This window comes from Ylistrum balloti, unplaced genomic scaffold, assembly GCF_031769215.1.
Source record: "Ylistrum balloti isolate Yb309-2 unplaced genomic scaffold, AGI_CSIRO_Ybal_v1 Utg369582, whole genome shotgun sequence".
In the NCBI taxonomy this organism is placed as follows: Eukaryota; Metazoa; Mollusca; class Bivalvia; order Pectinida; family Pectinidae; genus Ylistrum; species Ylistrum balloti.
Window position 1 is genome coordinate 515,499 of NW_026781872.1, and position 21,070 is coordinate 536,568.

Consider the following 21,070-nt stretch of genomic DNA (forward strand, 5'->3'; position numbering starts at 1 on the left):
ACGATACATCAAAAGCTACTTTAGCTTGTTTTTAATTGTAGCTGACATAGCATAAACCTTTTATTCTGATTTAAATAAAATGAAGTTATGCATTTTGAAACAGATCTCAGATGTTTATAGGTGATGGGAAACAGTCTTATTTCACCAGGTATATATCATGAACATCATCATAGATAATTGATCCTCTTTCACTTCATGGAAGTCTGTCTACATTGTCATGCACTATCTGTTTCTATTTGGATGTTACTATGGTCACATCCTTGGTCACCTACAGCATTGCTAAAACCCTTAGATATCATCTATAGTACTGTTCAAAAAGACTTAGTGTTCATGTGTTGTTACTCCTCAAGGTTTTACCATATTCATGTCCTTAGACACCAGGAAACACCTCTTAGACTAGTACTGTTTGTTACTCCTCAAGGTTTTACCATATTCATGTCCTTAGACACCAGGAAACACCTCTTAGACTAGTACTGTTTGTTACTCCTCAAGGTTTTACCATATTCATGTCCTTAGACACCAGGAAACACCTCTTAGACTAGTACTGTTTGTTACTCCTCAAGGTTTTACCATATTCATGTCCTTAGACACCAGGAAACACCTCTTAGACTAGTACTGTTTGTTACTCCTCAAGGTTTTACCATATTCATGTCCTTAGACACCAGGAAACACCTCTTAGACTAGTACTGTTTGTTACTCCTCAAGGTTTTACCATATTCATGTCCTTAGACACCAGGAAACACCTCTTAGACTAGTACTGTTTGTTACTCCTCAAGGTTTTACCATATTCATGTCCTTAGACACCAGGAAACACCTCTTAGACTAGTACTGTTTGTTACTCCTCAAGGTTTTACCATATTCATGTCCTTAGACACCAGGAAACACCTCTTAGACTAGTACTGTTTGTTACTCCTCAAGGTTTTACCATATTCATGTCCTTAGACACCAGGAAACACCTCTTAGACTAGTACTGTTTGTTACTCCTCAAGGTTTTACCATATTCATGTCCTTAGACACCAGGAAACACCTCTTAGACTAGTACTGTTTGTTACTCCTCAAGGTTTTACCATATTCATGTCCTTAGACACCAGGAAACACCTCTTAGACTAGTACTGTTTGTTACTCCTCAAGGTTTTACCATATTCATGTCCTTAGACACCAGGAAACACCTCTTAGACTAGAACTGTTTGTTAATCCTCAAGGTTTATCATATTCATGTCCTTAGACACCAGGAAACATTTCTTAGCCTCCTAGTATTCCTTAGTCCTTGTAAATTACTAAGTTTATGTCTATTGCTGCTAATCATTCTGAAATTGGTGTCTTCTTTACATACAGGTGAGGTAGGTTTACACCTGTATGTCATTAAATCACAGCTTGTACTTGGTCTGGTCATCCTTAATCACTCCAGTATTCCTTCTCATCAGGACTTTATTCCCAATAACTTGGAATTCTTTTTATCTGTTCATCACATGTATCTCGCCTCAGTCTTTAGCCTTCGCTGATCTTGCAAATTGCTGGACACAGAGTTAAGAAACTTTTTTAATGGGTGAAGTTATTTACAAAATGTTTTGCCATATAAGGTATTAATGAATTATAGTTTTGATAACCAAGAATTTGATTCAGATGTTAATTTAATACCATAATTGTATGTAATATAATTATCTTAATAACCTCAGATTTTCACTGAAAGTCTTTGAACAAAACTTTCCTATTTTAAGCGTGCAATTATTTAATTTCTTTGCAAGTAGATATATTAAACATCATTATTAAGTATACTGGTAACTTTTCACCTGCTGTTTAACATTAATGAGTGCATTCATAAATTGCTGCTGATGGATTCAACATACTTATAGGCCAAAGTTTACACTACATTAGTGCCCCCTCCTCCCCATATACACTACATTAGTGCCCCCTCCTCCCCATATACACTACATTAGCGCGCCTTCCTCCCCATATACACTACATTAGCGCCCCTCCTCCTCATATACACTACATTAGTGCCCCCTCCTCCCCATATACACTACATTAGCACCCCTTCCTCCCCATATACACTACATTAGCACCCCCTCCTCCCCATATACACTAAATTAGTGCCCCCTCCTCCCCATATGCACTACATTAGTGTCCCCTCCTCCCCATATACAATACATTAGTGTCCCCTCCTCCCCATATACAATACATTAGTGCCTCCTCCTCCCCATATACATTACATCAGTGCCCCCTCCTCCCCATATACACTACATTAGCATCCACTCCTCCCCATATAAACTACATCAGTGCCCCCTCCTCCCCATATACAATATATTATTAGTGTCCCCTCCTCCCCATATACAATACATTAGTGTTCCCTCCTCCCCATATACACTACAGCAGTGCCCCCTCCTCCCCATATACACTACATTAGTGTCCCCTCCTCCCCATATACAATACATTAGTGTCCCCTTCTCCCCATATGCACTATATTAGTGTCCCCTTCTCCCCATATACAATACATTAGTGTCCCCTTCTTCTCATATGCACTACATTAGCGCCCCCTCCTCCCCATAAACATTATATTAGTGTCCCCTTCTCCCCATATGCACTACATTAGCGCCCCCTCCTCCCCATATGCACTATATTACCACATGAATTCCTGTCTACAGACAGAGATATTTGTTGGAAACGATTCCAGTATGTCCCCTCCTCCCCATATACAATACATTAACGTCCCCTCCTCCCCATATACAATACATTAGCGCCCCCTCCTCCTCATATGCACTACATTACCACATGATATCCTGTCTACAGACAGAAATATATGTTGGAGACAATTCCAGTACGTCCCCTCCTCCCCATCAACACCATATTAACATGAAATCCTGTCTACAGACAGATATATTTGTTGGAGATGATTCCAGTATGTCCCCTCCTCCCCATATACAATACATTAGCGTCCCCTCCTCCCCATATACAATACATTAGCGTCCCCTCCTCCCCATATACAATACATTAGCGCCCCCTCCTCCTCATATGCACTTTATTACCACATGAAATCCTGTCTTCAGACAGAGATATTTGTTGGAGACAATTCCAGTATGTCCCCTCCTCCCCATCAACACCATATTAACATGAAATCCTGTCTACAGACAGATATATTTGTTGGAGACGATTCCAGTATGTCCCCTCCTCCCCATATACAATACATTAGCGTCCCCTCCTCCCCATATACAATACATTAGCGCCCCCTCCTCCTCATATGCACTTTATTACCACATGAAATCCTGTCTACAGACAGAGATATTTGTTGGAGACAATTCCAGTACGTCCCCTCCTCCCCCTCAACACCATATTAACATGAAATCCTGTCTACAGACAGATATATTTGTTGGAGACGATTCCAGTATGTCCCCTCCTCCCCATATACAATACATTAGCGTCCCCTCCTCCCCATATACAATACATTAGCGCCCCCTCCTCCTCATATGCACTTTATTACCACATGAAATCCTGTCTACAGACAGATATATTTGTTGGAGACGATTCCAGTATGTCCCCTCCTCCCCATCAACACCATATTAACATGAAATCCTGTCTACAGACAGATATATTTGTTGGAGACGATTCCAGTACGTCCCCTCCTCCCCCTCAACACCATATTAACATGAAATCCTGTCTACAGACAGATATATTTGTTGGAGACGATTCCAGTATGTCCCCTCCTCCCCATCAACACCATATTAACATGAAATCCTGTCTACAGACAGATATATTTGTTGGAGACGATTCCAGTACGTCCCCTCCTCCCCCTCAACACCATATTAACATGAAATCCTGTCTACAGACAGATATATTTGTTGGAGACAATTCCAGTACGTCCCCTCCTCCCCATCAACACCATATTAACATGAAATCCTGTCTACAGACAGAGATATTTGTTGGAGTACGTCCCCTCCTCCCCATCAACACCATATTAACATGAAATCCTGTCTACAGACAGATACGTTGGAGACCCAGTATGTCCCCTCCTCCCCATCAACACCATATTAACATGAAATCCTGTCTACAGACAGATATATTTGTTGGAGACGAAATTCTACAGACAGATATGTCCCCTCCTCTCCCCTCAACACCATATTAACATGAAATCCTGTCTACAGACAGATATATTTGTTGGAGACGAAATTCCAGATATAGTATGTCCCCTCCTCAACACCCCTCAACACCATATTAACATGAAATCCTGTCTACAGACAGATATATTTGTTGGAGACAATTCCAGTATGTCCCCTCCTCCCCATCAACACCATATTAACATGAAATCCTGTCTACAGACAGATATATTTGTTGGAGACAATTCCAGTATGTCCCCTCCTCCCCATCAACACCATATTAACATGAAATCCTGTCTACAGACAGATATATTTGTTGGAGACAATTCCAGTATGTCCCCTCCTCCCCATCAACACCATATTAACATGAAATCCTGTCTACAGACAGATATATTTGTTGGAGACAATTCCAGTACGTCCCCTCCTCCCCATCAACACCATATTAACATGAAATCCTGTCTACAGACAGATATATTTGTTGGAGACGATTCCAGTATGTCCCCTCCTCCCCACATATATACTTATTTCATTGCTGAGGTGATAAATCATTCAAATGACTTTGACCTATACACTGAAAGATAATTTTGTAAAATATAATATTTAGCCATGTTCACAGATGACTCAAACGCAGAAGAAATCTTTGTTGCTATACACAATACCTTGTTTTAATCACCAGCAGCTACTATTTATAACCACAAAGGATACAACCACCATGGGTTTAGTGTTGATAACGTAACCATTGGTGTCTGTAAGTGCACGACTCGCTGCCTCTTCTGTGGGAAATGTCACAAATGCTTGACCCTTCATACGACCTTCCTTCATAAGTCTTACATCAAACCTGTAGATCCAAATTATTGTAACATAATGTACACAGATATCCTCATGAGCTAGAAATAGTACTGAACAATCAATGTGTTCTAACAGTAACTGACAATTAAAAGAGAGATTTTTACCTGTGACTTTTTTTTGAGACTGAAGATTATTGATGGTCTGATCCTACATTTCATTTAACATGGTAGAGTCTGTATCACTATCAATCACACCAGAATTTTAGTTTACGAGAAGGAGGAGGGTTAATTCAGGCCAAAGAAGAGTATGTTCCATAGAAGAGGATGGTGAAAAGGAGGAGGAGGAGGAGGATTAATTTCGTTTCTACAAAATGGTATTCAAATTGTATACATAAAATTTAAATTTCAGATAAAAGTTTAAATGCTTGGGGTTACTGATTGTTATTATGATATGTACGATATTCACTTACATGTTTTTATGAAGTTCTGAATGCCAGTTTATGTACTGTCCGTAGAGATTGACAATATCCTGAAAAACAAGTAAAAGGTTAGAATAAATCCTACATAGAGTAAACAAGCAAAAGGTTGGAATAAATCCTACATACAGTAAACAAGCAAAAGGTTGGAATAAATCCTACATACAGAAAACAAGCAAAAGGTTGGAATAAATCCTACATTCAAAATAACACTACACCCTTTATTTATTAGTCTTATTGTATAAAGTCTCCCACCTCAGAGAGTGGGAAGTGGTTTGCTTACATACAAAATACAAACATAACATGTAAGATTAACCTGAGTGTATATTTTTTGTTTACAATTAAACAGAAGAATGAGAGTAATACAGAAGTAATGAAAATAAAATTTCCATTCTAACAGTTAAGATTTTAGATGATTAATTGCCAAGACAGAAAGAAAAGTCCATTTAATGTTTACATCTATAATGTATATATAATGAATGTCTGCACAATAAGGTTGGTCAAATGAGGCATTTTATAAACAAAACATTTTAAATTACGAGTGTAATTAACCTGTTCTGTCATTGACTTCATGAAGTTAATTATGCTATTTGGGTTAATGAGTTAATATTGAGTCACCTTGCCCCACTTGTATAAAACATCTCAACTTGAGATTTCCTTCAGTCGAGATTTTCCTCAGCTGATATCTCCTCAAATACGGATTGTGTAAAATTTTCTCAAGGAACAGGAGGAAGTCATCGGCTAGGATGTCCTGAAATTCCTTGAGGAATTTTCATGCAAGATATTTCCAAGGAGATAGTAGCTGAGGAAAATCTGGGCTTGAGGAAATCTCAAGTTGAGATGTTTTATACAAGTGCGGCCTTGACAAAATGAGTTAATATTGAGTCACCTTGACAACACCTATGAGTTAATATTGAATCTCCTGGACGATACCTTTGAATTAATACTGAGTCTCCTTGATGAAACCTACGAGTTAAAATTGAGTCTCCTCGATGACACATATGAGTTAATATTGAGTCTCCTTGATGATACCTTCAAGTTAATATTGAGTCACCTTCACAACACCTACGAGTTAATATTGAGTCTCCTTGATGATACCAATGAGTTAATATTGAGTCTCCTTGATGATACCTTTGAGTTAATATTGAGTCACATTGACAACACCTATGTGTTAATACTGAGTCTCCTGGACAATAACTATGAGTTAATATTGAGTCTCCTTGATGATACCTATGAGTTAATATTGAGTCTCCTTGATGATACCTATGAGTTAATATTGAGTCTCCTGGACAATACTTTAGTAGTTAATATTGAGTCTCCTTGACGATACCTATGAGTTAATATTGAGTCTCCTGGACGATACCTATGAGTAAATATTGAGTCTCCTTGATGATACCTATGAGTTAATATTGAGTCTCCTGGATTATACCTATAAATTAAAATTGTGTCTCCATGACAATACCTGTTCTGTCGTGTGCTTCGCCAGATTTTTTATGTAAAGTCTTGTTGTTGGCTCACCAGCATCATATCGCTTAAACACCGAGAAGTTCTTCATCTCTGAAAAAAACAAAATTGAATAAAAAAAAACCCATTTATGACATAATTACTTTCCTGTCATCTTGACAACATCCTGTAATTACTTTGTTGGAACATCTTGTACATAATTACGTTGTTGTTATATACTGTACATAATTACGTAGTTATAACATACTGTACATAATTACGTTGTAACATACTGTACATAATTAGATTGTTGTTATATACTGTACATAATTACATTGTTGTTATATACTGTACATAATTACGTTGTTATAACATACTGTACATAATTACATTGTTGTTATATACTGTACATAATTATGCAGTTGTCACATCCTGTACATAATTACCTTGTTGGAATATCCTGTACATAATTACGTTGTAACATACTGTACATAACTACATTGTTGTTATATACTGTACATAATTACATTGTTGTCACATCCTGTAAATAATTACGTTGTTGTTATATACTGTACATAATTACGTAGTTATAACATACTGTACATTATTATGTTGTTGTAGCATCCTGTACATAATTACCTTGTTGGAATATCCTGTACATAATTACGTTGTTATAACATACTGTACATAATTACATTGTTGTTATATACTGTACATAATAACATTGTTGTCACATCCTGTACATAATTACATTTTTGTTATATACTGTAAATAATTACATTGTTGTCACATCCTGTACATAATTACATTTTTGTTATATACTGTACATAATTACGTTGTTATAACATACTGTACATAATTACATTGTTGTTATATACTGTACATAATTATGTTGTTGTAACATACTTTACAAAATTACTTTGTTATATACTGTACATAATTACATTGTTGTCACATTCTGTAAATAATTACATTGTTGTCACATCCTGTACATAATTACGTTGTTGTTATATACTGTACATAATTACGTTGTTGTTATATACTGTACATAATTACATTGTTGTAACATACTTCACAAAATTACTTTGTTATATACTGTACATAATTACGTTGTTGTCACATCCTGTAAATAATTACGTTGTTGTAATATACTGTACATAATTACGTTGTTGTAACATATTGTACATAGTTATATTGTTGTAACATACTGTACATAATTACATTGTTGTTATATACTGTACATAATTACGTTTACATAATTACGTGGTGTCACATCCTGTACATAATTACATTGTTGTCACATCCTGTACATAATTACATTGTTGTTATATACTGTACATAATTACGTTGTTGTCACATACTGTACATAATTACGTTTACATAATTACATGGTGTCACATCCTATACAGAATTACGTTGTTGTCACATCCTGTACATAATTACGTTGTTGTAATACACTATACATAATTACGTTGTTGTCACATCCTGTACATAATTACGTTGTTGACACATCCTGTACATAATTACGTTTTTGTCACATCCTGTACAGAATTACGTTGTTGTCACATCCTGTACATAATTACGTTGTTGTCACATCCTGTACATGATTCCTGTTGTCAGCAAAAAATCTTTCCTTTGTGCAATTTGTTTTCCAGAAAAATTACTATAAGCTGTAGACCTTGTCATAAACATGTGCATCAATCAGAAATTGATGGAAGATTCTTCTCAGTTTCAATCTATTCCTACGATACACCATCTTAACAACAAGAATACATTTATTAATACTCCCTAATGATTTCAGTTTTTCTTTTGTGTACCTGTACAACCCTACCATGAATCATATATACCGACCTGTAGTGGAGATTCGACCATTGTGGAGTTGTTCAGTGGTTAGGAAGAGACTTGGGTCTACTGTATAAGGAAGGCTTGAGTCCTTTAGTTCTATAGCTTCAATTGGCTGAAACAGTGTAGAATTGAATCACTGACACAGATTTAAAGATAGACATCTAAGAGTCTCTGATTAATAAGTTTAGTAATTATACATTGGGTGAAAGAGATCTTTGATGTTTCCATGTTGAAGGGACTACAAAGAAATCTTCTGATACATCTACACTTTAAATCATTCGTGGTGGGTTATATTGGTGTTTTAATGTCTGTGGCTATACATTGTTAATGACACAATATTTCTACCTCTACAAATACAATAAATACCAAAACACAAGATTAAATGAAAAGATGCATTTTTATCTTTAAATGAATTATTTTCATTCATGAAAAAAAATATAACTTTAAACAGAAATTGACAAAAATTGTTCCATCATGTCACACAATATATGCATTTTACGGGTTGATTTTAAATGCAACAATACAAAGCATTAAAGTGGTCTTCAAGTGATACAGTAATCAGTTTTAGGCTGGTACATAAACGTTATAGGCACTAATGCATTTGAAAGAAAGCAAATTATAATATATTCTGTCCAGAAACAGCAGTACTAACATCAGACATACTTGGTCGAAGAAAAGTGTTTGTCGATGTTCTGACGATGGTTAGACTGAATCAATTGAACAACATAAGATTGATAAATAAACCATTGTGTTTCTCACGCTTTTATGCTTAAATCTAAAAAGTGACAGTTTGGGAATGAGTGAAATCATCAAACAAGTGATAAGATTCCCTCCGATTGTTTTCAAAATTCTGTAAATAAGACCTTACTAGCTACATGCCATTACCACAATGGCGACGGTGAACATCACACGACGTCCCTTTATCTTTGATTAAATATCATGACTTGTAAGCAAGCAATTAAACTTTAATCTGTGTTCAGTCATTAATCAACCTCGTAACACTGAGCTAATAATAGCGGGCTATCGTAATCCTTTTGTCTGGTAGCACTCTTCATTGAATTTTTTGTCTCGGGGTGAAAATACCTGTACAGTGCAGGTAAATGTTTTGTTTGAATCATGAGGTGGTATCAATGACTATGTTACTATAGCTTACGGTCTGTGAAAAAACTTTGGTACATCAAAAATTTTGATTTATAAAACTTTGATTCATAAGAGGGTAAGTTAGTAGTAATTTATAGAAATAAAATTTGGGACTGGACAAAAAACAATACATCAAGAAATTTGAATTATCAAAGTTTGATTCATAGAAGTTTGACTGTATCTCCATAAAGACATCACTAAGGAATATATTGAAAATCAAACCTTATCTATTGATGTAATTATGTTATGGTTAACCTTAACCCTAAATATCCGCTTCGGGTAAAATCATCGGATGAAGATGTACATTCAAAATCAAGAAAACATGACCAACCTTTTCTGAGGGAGCTATCTTTCCAAATCCACTTCCATCATCTTTGTGAGTTGTTTCTAAAAATGAAAACAAGAAAAAAAACACATTTTTGCTTTAAACTCTAAATTATTTGTAAAGGAGAACTATCAGATTATTTCAAAAACAACTTTTTAATTAAATTGTAATTCTTTCAGAATAAGGAGTGACAGGATTCTCTTAAACATGAATTCTAATTACGATCAATGATATTAAATGTAATGTTTAAATTTTCCCTAGGTAAATAAAACAACAATGAATACCATTTTGTCGACCAAATCGAGATGTAAGGATACACAAGAGATCCTCGGAACTGTATGTGTCGACTGCATAAAGTGTCACGGTCACCCAGAAATTGAACTGGATGTGCAACGATCAACCATAAAGTTGTAATACCAAATTTCATTTCTATAACTTGAAGCTTAAAGGGAAAACTGTGCAAAGCAATATTCCTGAGAAATTTTCTAAGTTCAAAGGGACATATCACTGCCAAGAAGGGTTACAGACTGCCAAGAAGCGAACTCGGTACGTAACTTTTGACCAAGAACTCATATACAAAATTGCATTTTCATAATTCGAAGCATAACCAAGAAAAGTACGAAAAACCATATTCTCGAGGAATTTTCGAAGAGGCATAACTCTGCAAAGAAGGGTCACAGACAGCCAAGAATCAAAACTTATCTGTACCCTTGCAATAAGAAGCCATATACCAAATTTCATTTTGATAACTCAAAGCATAAGCCAAAAAAGTCTGGAAAAACAATATTCCCAGGAAATTTTCTAAGTTGAAATTGGCAAAACTCTGCCAAAAAGGGCACAGACAGCAGGGAATCGAACTTAATCTGTACCCTTGCAACAAAAAGCCATATGCCAAATTTCATTTTGATAACTCAAAGCATTACCGAAAAAAAGTCCGGAAAATTTTTGTACGGACACCGCCAACGACGATGCGCGTGACGACAGACAAAGTGATCCCTAAGTGTCCGCCAGCTCTGCAGGCGACACAACAATGAACATATAAAAAAAAGGGAGAACAAAATTTGCCTGTTCCTACAGCTACAGTAAATAAAAGTCACATCCATACCTAGCATGATAGATTTGCATTCAAGCCTACAACTGTGTAGATACCTTTATCTGGTTCATCCTGAGTTTTATAGAAAACCACCTCTCTCTGGTCCTATAGATACCTTTATCTGGTACATGCTGCGTTTTATAGAAAACTATCTCCCTCTGGTCCTAAAGATACCTTTATCTGGTTCATCCTGAGTTTTATAGAAAACCACCTCCCTCTGGTCCTATAGATACCTTTATCTGGTACATTCTGCGTTTTATAGAAAACTATCTCCCTCTGGTCCTAAAGATACCTTTATCTGGTTCATCCTGAGTTTTATAGAAAACCACCTCCCTCTGGTCCTAAAGATACCTTTATCTGGTACATCCTGAATTTCACAGAAAACCACCTCCCTCTGGTCCTATAGATACCTATATCTGGTACATCCTGAGTTTTATAGAAAACTATCTCCCTCTGGTCCTACATAGAATGTTTTCTGCTACATCCTGAGTTTTATAGAAAACCATCTCCCTCTGGTCCTACATAGAATGTTTTCTGCTACATCCTGAGATTTATAGAAAACTGTCTCCCTCTGGTCCTATAGATACTTATATCTGGTACATCCTGAGTTTTATAGAAAACTATCTCCCTCTGGTCCTACATAGAATGTTTTCTGCTACATCCTGAGTTTTATAGAAAACCATCTCCCTCTGGTCCTACATAGAATGTTTTCTGCTACATCCTGAGTTTTATAGAAAACTGTCTCCCTCTGGTCCTATAGATACTTATATCTGGTACATCCTGAGTTTTATAGAAAACTATCTCCCTCTGGTCCTACATAGAATGTTTTCTGCTACATCCTGAGTTTTATAGAAAACCATCTCCCTCTGGTCCTACATAGAATGTTTTCTGCTACATCCTGAGTTTTATAGAAAACTGTCTCCCTCTGGTCCTATAGATACTTATATCTGGTACATCCTGAGTTTTATAGAAAACTATCTCCCTCTGGTCCTACATAGAATGTTTTCTGCTACATCCTGAGTTTTATAGAAAACCATCTCCCTCTGGTCCTACATAGAATGTTTTCTGCTACATCCTGAGTTTTATAGAAAACTATCTCCCTCTGGTCCTATAGATACCTATATCTGGTACATCCTGAGTTTTATAGAAAACCATCTCCCTCTGGTCCTACATAGAATGTTTTCTGCTACATCCTGAGTTTTATAGAAAACCATCTCCCTCTGGTCCTAAAGATACCTATATCTGGTACATCCTGAATTTCACAGAAAACCACCTCCCTCTGGTCCTAAAGATACCTTTATCTGGTACATCCTGAGTTTTATAGAAAACCATCTCCCTCTGGTCCTAAAGATACCTATATCTGGTACATCCTGAATTTCACAGAAAACCATCTCCCTTTGGTCCTAAAGATACCTATATCTGGTACATCCTGAATTTCACAGAAAACCATCTCCCTTTGGTCCTAAAGATACCTTTATCCCGTACATCCTGGTCTGTGATTGGTTGTACAGTTGTTGCTACAACTGCGTCTGGAATCTTGAGCTGAATCTTTTTAACTCCTGGTTGATTGGTTTGTTCAAACACATCTTTTGCTGATAATACTGGCCCTGTGGGTTTTGGGTGTGGCGTTTCTGTCTCCAGGATCAGTCTTGGAACCTTGTTTGGTTTGAATGACTTGGATGATGTAGTTCTTGGTCTTTTAGAAGCTTGTTGGCCAAAAATGGATCTGAGTAATTAATATCCATTTCTAAGTTATTATAAAGGATATTACATCTGTATTGCAACAATTAATCTGATACTAAAATGCATAATGATAGAATTTTAGAACTTTATGAAAAATTTAAAGAAAGAGCTGAAGATCTTTTCTTCTAATAATGGGACTACAACTCAGGGTACTGAATGGGAAAGTCTGTAATCATGCTGTGTACATTTAAGTTTAACAGTGTAAGGAGATCTCTAAAGAAAAAAACTGTCAAAAGTGCATGGTCGAACCATTTGGGAACTGCTGCAATATATACGTAGATGATACAATCTTATCATTTATGAAAAAACCCATAAAAACTTAAGAGGTGTAAAAAATCCTACAATCTAAAATTTCGGAAGCATTCGTAGGTTGTTTAGCTGATAAGTTAGAGGCCTATTAGGAATTAATGTATTCCACTGAAAAATTATTCTTACAAAAGTTTCTAAAAATTAAGAAGGAATATTTAGGATTTTAGTCAGAAATTATTTATAATATTATTATTATGACATTTTAAATGGCCCGTAAACACATAAAAGGTCATTAGGTCTATCAACTGGTGAAACACAGTGACCCAAAAGGAAATAACATCAAACAAACTAAAAGGTAAAAGACAAATGCTAAAAATCATAAATGGGTATATCATCACAAAAGATTAAAATGGTACATCATAATATATTATATAGACCAACATCTTTCATAGAATTTTACAAATTTCAACAGTTTCAAGCAGGGTTTTTTAGACTTTAAAATGATTAATGAAACAAACATCACTGTTAATATTATACATAACTAAATACCTCTTTGTGTCCTCATCACTCTCTATTTCAGATTCCTCAGAACTGACCTCCTTCACATGCTGGAGCTCCGGTGGCTGAGTTGGCTGTTCATGGCCCTGACAAATATAAGATTACATTGTCCTCATTTATACTGTTGACATTAAAATTAATATGTAATACTTTCTGATAATCAACAGTTATGTAAATTAACCAAAGAAATAACTGAGTTTATTGATGAATTAGATTTTGGTTACCAATGACACTGCTTTGTCTGTTTAAAGAATCTGTCAGTCTTGTAAATCCTTATATCTAGAAACACATAAAAAGAGGAATGAACTGATCAGGAAACCAATGATGTTGAGGAATATAATTCAAGGTTTGAAAACCAGTACATATTGGCAGCATTTTCTCAACTATCACTGTTTATAATTAATAATAGCTTTAACGGAAGCACAAAAAAGAATCTGAACAGGACAACAGGGAGAGTCAGACATGAAGCCAATGATCTGAACAAGGATCCTAACCCAAATGTCTTATTGAATGATGAGTGGATTACCATAAACCACTTCAAATTTTTGTATTCATTTTCATGATTTGATTTCCACATCACAAGTTTGCAGCATTGATAACATAACAGACTGTACTATTAGTAACTAACATACCCAATATCGGAGACCTTTGCCTAATTGCCTGGCAAATATGATATCTGCCAATTAATAACATGATATAATCAAACCAATTTTTATCATCCTTCTTGTCTTACCAAGTGGAAAATAATTTTTGTGAACTGGCTTGAATTATGAAATTCACAAAAAGTAAATCACATACGAAAGAATGTTAAATTTACATTATCCACCGTTCAATGTTTGATCTTCATTAAATTGGTCTTTAGAAGTGGGATCTTTTTTCATCTTTCCTCTTACTTGTTGTTCATTCTATTAAATTTATGAATTTCTCTTGAGAAATAGCAATACTTATCTTCAACTGCCATTAAAAATGCAATACTCACATGTCCATATATTGTTTTTCTGACAGTGCCAAAATAAAAAGGCCACAACAAGGGACCAAGGGGAACTACTTATGAAATTTCACACAAATTCATCCTGTACTTCTCATGAAATAGCTACAACAAACTTACATTGTCAATTCAAAATGACTGCCTGTCAGCCATTTTATTTTCTGATCGGATTCAAATTCAAAAGGGCAAATCTAGGGACTAAGGGAAATCTAACCGGGTACATATAAAATCTGAGAATGATCCATCAGGCACTTTCAGAGTCATAATCCAAGATGGCCGCTTGTCAGCCAAGTCCCAACAACAGAAAGGTACATCTAGGGACCAAGCGGAACGTACATAATCTTGAAGTTTGAGAATGATTCATCAAGCACTTATCAAGAAGTAATGATAACTATCTCTAAATATCAAAATCCAAGATGGCCACAAGTTGGCCATGTTGTTTTTTGAATCAGTGCAAAAATGGGATGATGCACAACTAGGGGCCAAGGGAAATCTACATAAGAAATTAAAAATGATCCTTCCAGTATTTCTCAAGAAACAACCATAACAGGAATTTTTTTAAGGACAAATGGATGAATGACGACCACATGTGATCTATATTTCAAATTTGAACTTTTTATTCCGAGTTTTTTTAGCCCAATGTCAGTGACTTAATGAAGGTTTACCAGAGGCGGCTGAGCAGTGAGAGGCCCGAATGGAGAGGGGAGATTCATCTTGTTCATCAGATGCAAAACCTGGAAGAAACCCATAGAATAAAAATCAGTTAAACATTTAGTTTTAAAACACAAATCAATTGTATTGAATTTTTACACTGTAAATGTACAAGCAAAACAAATAAATGTATATCAATCAATTTTTGTGGTAATATCTACAATACAGGTATAACAATGTCAGTCAATTTCTGTGGTAACATCTACAATACAGGTATAACAATGTCAGTCAATTTCTGTGGTAACATCTACAATACAGGTATAACAATGTCAGTCAATTTCTGTGGTAACATCTACAATACAGGTATAACAATGTCAGTCAATTTCTGTGGTAACATCTACAATACAGGTATAACAATGTCAGTCAATTTCTGTGGTAACATCTACAATACAGGTATAACAATGTCAGTCAATTTTTGTGGTAACATCTACAATACAGGTATAACAATGTCAGTCAATTTCCGTGGTAATATCTACAATACAGGTATAACAATGTCAGTCAATTTTTGTGGTAACATCTACAATACAGGTATAACAATGTCAATTAATTTCTGTGGTAACATCTACAATACAGGTATAACAATATCAATTAATTTCTGTGGTAACATCTACAATACACAGGGTTTATACTCTGTACAATGTAAATACATTGTATATACCTACACAATACATGTATTGATAATTGTCTACATGAAAATTTAAAGAAAAGTCATGCATTAGTCAATCTTTATGTTTACGTTTTTGTTAATGAGATATTGTTTTGTGTTAAATGGCAAATCCACAAAATAGGTATTAGTCAACTGAAACCTTCTATGACTTAATAAAATACACAAACGTGTACACATAGTAGGATTCTTACCTGGACATACAGTTTGGGGAAGGCTGCCACAGCATTAGCTATGTTGCTGATAATTGACATATTAGGAGGAGGATAAAGATAGCTCAATCGTGGATTTCTTGGATATTCAAGACTGGAAAAAGATTATCAAAAAATACAAACAAGCAAAATGTACTCTACAACATTCTTGTACATGTTCATGATGAACATCTTGTTAACATTAAACTCTGATTTATTGTGACTAATCTAGATGAAAAGGGAAAGAGGGGTGCAAATAAACATACTAACAACCACTGATCAGCAAAGTGTATGAAACTGTAACATCCTGAAAATGTTTAGTTATTGCTTCAAATCAAATGTAGTAAAGTGTGAAATTTGTGCCTTCAGTGAGGATCAATGATCAATACAACCTTACCTTGTGATTATATGATATTGCTGGATTTTGTCCTTCAATATGTCAAGCAAACTAAATGTAGAGTGGTGGGCTTATTACTGGAGATTGATATAGCATTTTGTAGATAATTCTACTAAAACACTTACTGTTATAGACATGGATATAACCAAGCTTAGGGGTTTTGTCTGATACATACAGTTAAGTGTAACTTAGAATAGGTAGAATTGCACCATTATCCTCTTACTAACATAAGTGGGGAATAATTGTGAACTTTATACATTATTTTCATTTAACAATATAAAAAAAACTTTAACAATATTTCTAGATTAATCAGGTCTAGGCTTTAGGTAAGTATATCTTAAGGAAATTAATCTGGGCACAAGAGATTCAAATTAACTGATTGCACTAAGCCCAAACACTATGTAACTTTACCTCCATTTTGTAAATGTCTTGTCTACAGATGGTAGGGGTGTCTGTATAACATCAGCCTTCATATCTTCATTCTTGTCACTTTTCTCCTCATTCATTTCCTTCTTCCTGTGGACATCAAACATATCAATCATAAGAAAGCCTGAAAACGTGACAACAGAAGCCCCTTGACCTTAATATGATTTTCTAGGAGAGACTTCCAGTATGAATTGACATTTTGCTTATGATACACAAAGGTCAACTGAAGTGGTTTAAACAGTTTTTGAAAATATGATTGTTCACAGATGCCAAACCGCCTGCTAGAGACAACAGACAATCCTGTATTATAATAGTTCATATACCTATATATTCATAAAGCGTAGAGAAGTGATATCTCATTTTCATTTCTTGTCAATTACAGCTAAATATTGTTTTATAACAACTTTCTGTTAAAAGAGTAAATACATACACCCTGCCATCTACAACTGACGGGAAATTTTTCCTCTGGTTTTCTTTTGCAAATTCTACAACCAGCTTACTTCCTAAAACCTCCAGCTGATGCAGATGTGATAGGCTCTTGAGAAAAAAATGAAATTAATTACCAAAATTATTAAGATTCAATGCAACCAACACATTACATCCGGGATTGTAGCTAATTGTTTTTAAGTATATATATATTTTACTAGTAAATACCTTGTGCATCTGTAAGATAATTAAAAAGATTAAATCAACTTGGCAATTTGCTTACATTTTCAGACCTAGCGGCCATCTTAAGGCGATTGTTTAAATTACTTGTTAACGACAATATGATATAATGAATAGTAACAGAAGTAATAGTAATTATTTGGTGCCGTGATGCCTTAATTACCTCTCCTGCTGTTACTATTGATTTCATCATTACCAAGTTGTTAAAACAAACGACTGAAGAAGGCTGACGGGTCTGAAAACGTAAGAGAACTTCCATGTTGATTTTAATTGTTTAATCATATGTATTTGAATAGATATTCATGTGTGTACTATACTACAATGTTTGTCATTTCTGGAATGAACACAAACTTTACTAACCACTTAACAGTATACCAGTATGTTTTACTTACCTCCCTGGCACAAGCATGGTCCTTAAAAGTAGCAAAGGCTGTATATTTCTACAAAAGATAAGATATACTACTGTTTATGTAACTGACTTATATTGTCCTAGACCACAGCAATTTTATCTCTTAGAACACATTTTCTGTGAGGGGAGACAAGTCCTTTATCCACCACTGACAGTTTTTTTGTTTCACTCAATAATATATTATGAGTTGTGGTCAGGTTGTGCACTGGTAACACACTCGCCTTTCACCTAGCCTTCCTGGGTTCTACTCCTGGAAATGTTAAGGGTCACCTGCTTGATCACGTGGGTTTTCCCTGGGTACTCTGGTTTCCTCCCACAATAAGACCCCTCACGCGCTTACATCCGGGCCAACAAGAGTGATTAGTATAAGTTAAAATAGCTTGTTTTGCAATTGTTGTAAAATAAATAAAGTTTATAGTTTACAAAAAAAAAGTTGTCACAAAATAAACACATTAAACCAGAAACTGAAGTCACATGTTATTATCTTGTAGAAAGAACTGTACAATAAAATCATTCTGAAATGAAATGTTATTATCTTTTCTCCTCTCAACCATCCATCATATGAAATTTCAATTAACTTATAATGAAGACATCAACAACAAGGGAAATAATTCCGTAATTAAGGGGTGGCAGGCCTTGAATTAGTTTTATTGCACATTTTCCAAGTATGAACAATGTACAAAAAACGTTTCACAATCCTAGTCTTAATGCAAGCAAAGCTATACCTATAACACAAAATATTTACAAAGGGCAATAACTGTAACTGTGGATCCATGGGCCCTGACTTTGCTTCATTACACCTTGGTTTTGTAGGTTTGATGTATACATTATTTTTCATTATCCTACTTCAAATGCAAGCAAAGTAATGCCCAAGACACAAAATATTAACAAAGGGCAATAACTCTGTAATTAAGGGGTTGCAGGCCCTAACAGTCCTGAAAGATTTTCGAGAAGCATATAAAAACAACAATGTAATCCTCACATATAGAACAAATCTGAGTTAAGATAGAAATATCAAACAATAAAAATGGTGATAATAGAAAATTAAAAAGATGACAAAAAAAAACCCATCCTGTACTGATCTAAAACTATTGTGTAACAAAAACATATTTAAACTGTCAAATGTTGATCTGTGGATAAGTATGAGATAAGTAGTGAAAACCTGATCCTTACAAAAGTTGATCTCTGGATATAATGGCAGCAAAAATATATTTCTCATCGTCTGATTATTTTTTATTAATGCTATGTCTCTTACTCCATTTTGATGGAAACACTACATTTTTCACTTGCATATTTGTCTTGCATAGTTCTGTAAATATTGCACCTCAAAGTCAATGGATCTGATGCATAACAGTTTACAAATTAGGCTGCTTTCAAGAATCTACCACAGGAATGAGAAAATGAAAGTTTAAGAAAATGGAAAAAAAAACCTGATAACAAAGAAAATAACACCATTTCAACAGAATTATAATCCACCACAAATTCAATAGAACTAGAGCAAAATAAGAACAAAAAGAGATTCATATAAAAAATATAAAGAGAATAAGCCAGGTGTTCAGTTTTGAAAGAGTATCCTGGTAAGTGTCTTCTGCTACATAAATGGCATCAGTAATGTAAATTTCGGTAAATCCAAGTAAGTAATGTCACATTCTCATATTCAGGTATAGATGTAATTGGACTTGGGGTGTGTCACTCTAATTTTTTTGTTTAAGTTGAAATAAAAAATGTATATAATTATAGTGGTATAGAAATATAAGATCAATGTTCTATTTAAAACAAGTTAATCATCCACCCATCCTGTGCCCATCAGTTCAACCTTTCATAAAAATGTGAAAGTGTGACTGTTTTCAACTCCCCTGGTCACAAAGTGCAGCTGTATAATTCATACATCTCAGATCTGGAGTGTCCACATAACACAATCACATTTAGATTGTGTGTATAACACTACTTACCATATTCCAAAATAGTACCTACCATTCTCCCTCTGTTTCCCATAACCTTGACATTTTCTGCTCCAAAATGTCTCAACAAGTCCTCTTTCTCAGCTTGACTGAGTTCCCCTGGCAGATGACGCACAATCAATGTGTCCATTGAATTACCTGTCATGTTTGTTTCCTGAAAGTTGAAATCATTACAGTGTCAATATCTTTAAAATGAAATGAAGTGATTTGCAAAATTTCACACCTTCATTAAATCTTTCAATAATTCATCTACATTTACAAAGATTTGTATGTTTTGATCACGCAAAAGCTATGAAAATGTTAAGAAGGAAAAACACGACTGTCTACTTATAGCTTAAAGAACTGTGATGTAAATAGATATATGTTACACTGGCATTTAACTACATAAAAAACACAGAAAATGTACAGTGCTATTTCTACTCACAAAACATTTAACAGGCATTTCAGTAAAGAACAATTCATTAGAAAATATTTTCATATCAAGAAATTATCGAAAAATATTAATTCTGTAATTGATTGAAAATTACACATACCATTTACATTATACGCTAAAATATGTGTCCGTGTAATCCTTCCACTTATATTGAGTAGGCCCTATTGCTATATATATCGTTACTTTACTCTTATATGAAGACATATTCCATTCTAACTAGCCGGTTAGCTACCGAGTACTCTGCCAATAGGCTATTCAGATCAAGTATCTCAGAAATCACTTGTTCTCTTGAGCATAAACTAAGCAACAATAACAAATGCACTATGGCCCAATGTCAGTGATGTGAAGAAACCTCTCCTATACATACCAATGGCAGGCCGTCTTCTTACTGCAGACACGACAATGGAGAGCGTTTACATGACCAAGATTATTAGTTGTCTTTTCAACAAACCCTCTTTAAGTCCCCGCAAAACAAA

General features: G+C 34.9%; 1 protein-coding gene across 1 annotated transcript; it reads right to left on the reverse strand.

Moving 5' to 3' along the window:
* Window positions 1-5: 5 nt before the first annotated feature.
* Window positions 6-21,007, reverse strand: LOC132543633 (RNA-binding region-containing protein 3-like). The gene is made up of 15 exons (XM_060207152.1): window positions 20,962-21,007; window positions 20,175-20,315; window positions 18,184-18,231; window positions 17,556-17,662; window positions 17,111-17,215; window positions 16,306-16,417; window positions 15,402-15,470; window positions 13,740-13,834; window positions 12,671-12,924; window positions 10,112-10,167; window positions 8,647-8,752; window positions 6,815-6,909; window positions 5,347-5,405; window positions 4,794-4,926; window positions 6-1,514 (listed from the first exon to the last, which is right to left on the reverse strand). Exons 2-15 carry the CDS (start codon window positions 20,304-20,306, stop codon window positions 1,482-1,484), a joined length of 1,404 nt encoding a protein of 467 aa, XP_060063135.1. The 5' UTR covers window positions 20,307-20,315; window positions 20,962-21,007; the 3' UTR covers window positions 6-1,481.
* Window positions 21,008-21,070: the final 63 nt, after the last annotated feature.